This window comes from Morus notabilis, unplaced genomic scaffold, assembly GCF_000414095.1.
Source record: "Morus notabilis unplaced genomic scaffold, ASM41409v2 Scaffold7264, whole genome shotgun sequence".
Taxonomy (NCBI): Eukaryota; Viridiplantae; Streptophyta; class Magnoliopsida; order Rosales; family Moraceae; genus Morus; species Morus notabilis.
Window position 1 is genome coordinate 20,585 of NW_010367833.1, and position 5,234 is coordinate 25,818.

At 48.1% G+C, this 5,234-nt stretch overlaps 1 protein-coding gene across 1 annotated transcript; it reads right to left on the minus strand.

Moving 5' to 3' along the window:
- Positions 1–2,267: 2,267 nt before the first annotated feature.
- LOC112094537 lies at positions 2,268–4,924 on the minus strand. Its single transcript, XM_024175645.1, has 3 exons — positions 4,803–4,924; positions 3,863–4,426; positions 2,268–3,756 (listed from the first exon to the last, which is right to left on the minus strand). The coding sequence occupies exons 1-3, from the start codon at positions 4,922–4,924 to the stop codon at positions 2,268–2,270; spliced, it is 2,175 nt and encodes a 724-aa protein (XP_024031413.1).
- Positions 4,925–5,234: the final 310 nt, after the last annotated feature.

Consider the following 5,234-nt stretch of genomic DNA (forward strand, 5'->3'; position numbering starts at 1 on the left):
AGAAAAATAGCGCAGAAAGCCGAACCAACGTGCGCTTGACGCCAGCGTGTCCCGCGAGTGGCGTGGCATGAAACTCGTGGAGCAGTGCAGTTTTAAGAGAGGAAGTGGAACTTAAAACGTACCTGTGACGGAAACAAAGCACGCCATCCACCTCTGAGTAGTCGGAGGATAAATCCCCTGTGCGAAATGCGTGGTGGAGTTGTACTAAGTCAGGGAGGGTGGCATGTTCCTTGCGGAGGGCCACCAAGAAGTCACAGGAGGGACGGCTGGCTAACGTCCAATAAGAGGGAGAAACATCCACTGTGTGTGTGGACTGCTCCTCGTGCACCCGGGATAAGGCATCTGCCGCCTTGTTAGTGCTCCCTCGTTTGTATTCAATCCGAAAATGATAGCCCAAAAGCTTCCGAATGTAGACTTGCTGGTCCGGGGTATTGATGACCTGTTGGAAGAGCTCCTTAATACTCTTGTGATCTGTTCGCACGATAAAGAACCGGCCCAGAAGGTATTGGCGCCACTTCTGGACAGCGGCCGAGATGGCATGTAGCTCTTTGATATAGGTTGACGCAGCCCTTAGTTTGATGCCCAGTTTCTTGCTAAAATAAGAGATGGGGTGGTTGGCCTGCATAAGAACCGCGCCAATTCCCACATTCGATGCATCCGTCTCAATGACAAAATCCAAATCAAAGTTCGGCAAGCCCAACACCGGTGCTGCCACCATGGCCTGCTTGAGGATAGTGAAGGCCTCGGAGGCTGCCAGAGTCCAGTGAAAAGACTCTTTACATAATAAATCAGTGAGGGGGCAGCCATAGTGGCATATCCGCGAATAAAACGTATGTAATATCCGGTCAAGCCCAAAAAACCTCGTAGTTGTTTCACATTCTTCGGACAAGGCCAGGCGACCATGGCCTCAAGCTTTTGAGGGTCAGCTTGTACTCCCTGGGCAGATACTATGTGTCCTAAGTAATCAATGGTGTCTTGGCAGAAAGTGCACTTCGAGAGCTTGATGAAGAAGTGCTTGGAGTGTAAACAAAGCAACACCTGCTCTAGGTGAGAAACATGCTCCGCCACAGTGGCACTATAGACGAGAATATCGTCAAAAAAAATGATCACGAACTTGCGCAGAAACGAGGCAAAAAGTTGATTCATGGTAGCTTGAAAGGTTGATGGCGCATTCGTCAAGCCGAAATGCATTACCAAGAACTCAAAGTGACCATCATGGGTGCGAAACGCCGTTTTATATGTGTCCCTTGTGTGGACCCGAATCTGATGGTATCCCGCCCTCAAGTCCAGTTTGCTAAACACTGTGGCACCACCTAGTTCATCTAATAACTCATCGATGGTGGGTATGGGAAACTTGTCTTTAATAGTGACCGCGTTCAAGGCCCGGTAATCAACATAAAAACGATAAGAGCCATCTTTCTTTTTAACCAATAAAACCGGAGAGGAAAATGGGCTCTGACTGGGCTTGATGATGCCCTGCTCCAACATCTCACGGATCAATTTCTCCATTTTCGTTTCCTGGAAATGTGGATAGCGGTAAGGGCGCACATTGACTGGTTTAGAGTTAGGCAGCAAGTGAATCCTGTGATCAATGGTCCGGTAGGGGGGTAAACCAGTGGGCTGCGCAAATAAAGCACTATAACGGTGGAGTAGCGATGAAATGGGCGTGGGCAGCGACTTAGGAAACTCCAAAACCGCAGGGTCCTTATAATGTCATGGAGCGTATAGGTCCAGTGGCCTACAAACTTGACTTACCCAGTGGTTGCCGCATCCACCCAGTTTTTCACATCTCAACACTCAAGCCTCTTCGTGGTTCTGCTCCTGCAGACAGTACCCCCCTTCCATTAGGCAGTGTGGATAATAAACCGCTTTCCATTCCAGTGGCGGTTTGTGCTTCTCGATCCATCCTTCAACAGGGTAAAGTGCACCGCCAAATTTTGGTGCAGTGGTCTGATAGTGGGCCCGAAAATGCCACCTGGGAAGATTTTATTGTGTTCTGTCACACTTATCCTAATGAAGAAGTGCTTGGAGTGTAAACAAAGCAACACCTGCTCTAGGTGAGAAACATGCTCCGCCACAGTGGCACTGTAGACAAGAATATCGTCAAAAAAAATGATCACGAACTTGCGCAGAAACGAGGCAAAAAGTTAATTCATGGTAGCTTGAAAGGTTGATGGCGCATTCGTCAAGCCGAAAGGCATGACCAAGAACTCAAAGTGACCATCATGAGTGCGAAACGCCGTTTTATACGTGTCCCTTGTGTGGACCTAAATCTGATGGTATCCCGCCCTCAAGTCCAGTTTGCTAAACACTGTGGCACCACCTAGTTCATCTAATAACTTATCGATGGTGGGTATGGGAAACTTATCTTTAATAGTGACCGCGTTCAAGGCCCGGTAATCAACACAAAAACGATAAGAGCCATCATTCTTTTTAACCAATAAAACCGAAGAGGAAAATGGGCTCTGACCGGGCTTGATGATGCCCTGCTCCAACATCTCACGGATCAATTTCTCCATTTCCGTTTTCTGGAAATGTGGATAACGGTAAGGGCGCACATTGACTGGTTTAAAGTTAGGCAGCAAATGAATCCTGCGATCAATGGTCCGGTGGGGGGGTAAACCAGTGGGCTGCGCAAATAAAGCACTATAACGGTGGAGTAGCGATGAAATGGGCATGGGCAGCGACTTAGGAAACTCCAAAACCGCAGGGTCCTTAACTGGTGACTCCCCGGGAATGGTCTCAGCCGCTAGGGGTTGCAACTCAAACAGGCTGTGAACCTCATCGCCATGGACCAGGGCCTGAAACTGGTGCAGCGAGATCAAGCTAGGTAAACCGGTGATATCCCCACATAAGGTCACTTGTTTCCCCTCCCAACAAAATTCCATGGACAGGGCGGCATAATCATGGGCCACGCGGCCCAGCTTTTGAAGCCACTGGATGCCGAGAACGACATCCGGTCCTTCTATCTGCAAAACGTGAAGGTCCACAAGAAAAACAGTCCCCTGCATAGACAAAGACACCTGGTGACATGTGAATTGGCAAAGGAGAAAATCACCATTGCCAATGTAAACGCGGAAAGTCGGCGTGGGCTGGATAGGTAGTCCTAACCGTTCGGCCAAGGCAGGTTTGATGAAGTTATGGGTACTCCCGCTATCAATTAAAACCTGAAAATAGTGGGGGCCAATCTCGCCACGCAGCCGAAGAGACCTAGGATTACCCTGGCCAGCCAACGCATTCAAACTCGAAATGTCCCCGGTCACTACTTCCTCACACTCTTCCTCAGGGGGTAAGTCTTCAGGGCCTTCTATCTCCCCGTCATCCGTACCTAAGAGAAGAAAAAACTTGCTACGACAGCGGTGATTCATGCTGTATTTCTGGTCACAATTATAACACAGGCCTTTTTCACGTTTTTCGCGCAATTCGGCCGGTGTGAGACGACGGATGGGCAGAGGGGGGATCGGTAGTAAAGGTGGTAATGTGGTCTGTTTTTGTGGGATCTGGTTGGCAGGAGGGGGAATGTGTTGAGGTTGGGGATGGGATGATGGAACAGGGGCAATTAGATGTGACTGGTTAGGAGTTTTGTGGGAGGAAAACTGGTTTGGGTTCCATTTGGGCCATGACCGAGCACCCTGCCTAGCCTCGTCGGACCGAGCCTCATAAGCCCGCGCTAAGGCGAACGCTTCAATTAAAGACAATGGACGAGAAACTAATAGTTCACGGCGAATGTCCGGTTTTAAGCCCGTAATAAAAAAACTAATCAACAGAGGTTCAGATATTCCAGTAACCTTATTCATCAATTCCTCAAATGCAAACTGGAATTCAGTAACAGATGTTGTCTGAGAAAGTTTTGAGAGGTTACCTGGATGGTCTTCGTACAACGATGTGCCGAAACGTTGTTTCAGATGGACCAGAAACTCCTTCCAAGTCGTCAGCTAGATGGACCAGAAACTCCTTCCAAGTCGTCAGCCAGTGATTAGCCTTCATCCATTGGTACCATGCAGCGGCGCGGCCTTCCATATGAAAGGATACGATTCGAAGCCGGAGATGATCCGGAGTGCCATGGAAATAAAAAAACTCCTCCGTCTGAAACACCCAACCCGTCGGGTCGGAGCCATCGAACTGGGGAACCTCTATTTTCATGGAACGTAATACAGGGGAAAGCTCATTACCTTCAATCGGTGTTCCTGCAAGAGGAGGCACGGGATGGGTCGGAGCCGAGAACCCGCCCTCATCCACCGGAGATCCTTGGATTTGCGATTGCAGATCTTCGAGGCGAGCATCCACCATAGCCATGTACTGTTGCAATGTCTTGTGGAGGGACACGGTCTGGCCCTCAAACTGGTTTTGCAATGCCTTCACCGCTGCGAGAACGTCAGAGTCTGCCATGAAATGAGCAATGAAAGCACCAATTGATACGACCAACCTGTAAATTCTCAGAGGTCAGCCGTATTTTCACACTCTTTGAGCGAGTGCTGGCTCCAAGGGAAAGAAAAGAGCTAAGAAGGAAAAAAAATAGATTTAGGGGAGGAATCAGAAGAGAGTGAGACGGAGATGAAAAAGTTCTTCGTTATTCATTGTCCTCTCACAAGGTTTCCTATTCCACAACTTATACCTCTCCTCGGTGAACCCAATCGAGAGGCGAGACTACCCGTAAAATAGAAAGCAAATTACAGCCATTGACAGTAAAGGAAAAAAAAACAAAAACAGAGAAATGAAAGTTCTGCCATCACTCCCGAGGACTAACGTCCTAGCTGCATCAAACGACACTCTTCCCTCCCTAAACGACATAGTCCTCTAACCACGCGGGAGGCCTTCTAGCTCGTGTTGGGCCTTTTGGGTTGCTGTTGTTCATCCTCTTGGGCTGGCCCTCTTCCTCTGCCACTGTTGTTTCAAGGCCCACGTCTGGAAGCTGCATGGGCATGGGTTGGGTCGTATCAGAATCATTGACTGATTGATTCTCCTTTTATTGTTAATTTACCTATATATCACGAAGTACAATCCAATTCCCCGTTATTGTGTCTTCTATCAAAATTTTCCCATTCTCTACATCAAATTAACATTCATCAGTAAGTAGTAAAGTAAACACATGATCATGGGTGGGAAAACGTTTTTGACTTTTATGTTTCTTCTGTGTAACTTGCTAGAGTGTCAAGAGATAACCTTTTTTCACATCAGAAACACATAAATGATTAAACAACCGGCGTTTAGTGCACGGCCTTCTCCTTTTAATC

Coding starts and splice junctions, on each gene's coding strand:
- LOC112094537 (XM_024175645.1), bottom strand. CDS start 4,924: ATGCCCATGCAGCTTCCAGACGTGGGCCTTGAAACAACAGTGGCAGAG. Junction 4,427..4,802: donor GCTAGAAGGCCTCCCGCGTG/GTTAGAGGACTA, acceptor GAGAATTTACAG/GTTGGTCGTATCAATTGGTG. Junction 3,757..3,862: donor GTTGTACGAAGACCATCCAG/GTAACCTCTCAA, acceptor TCTGTTGATTAG/TTTTTTTATTACGGGCTTAA.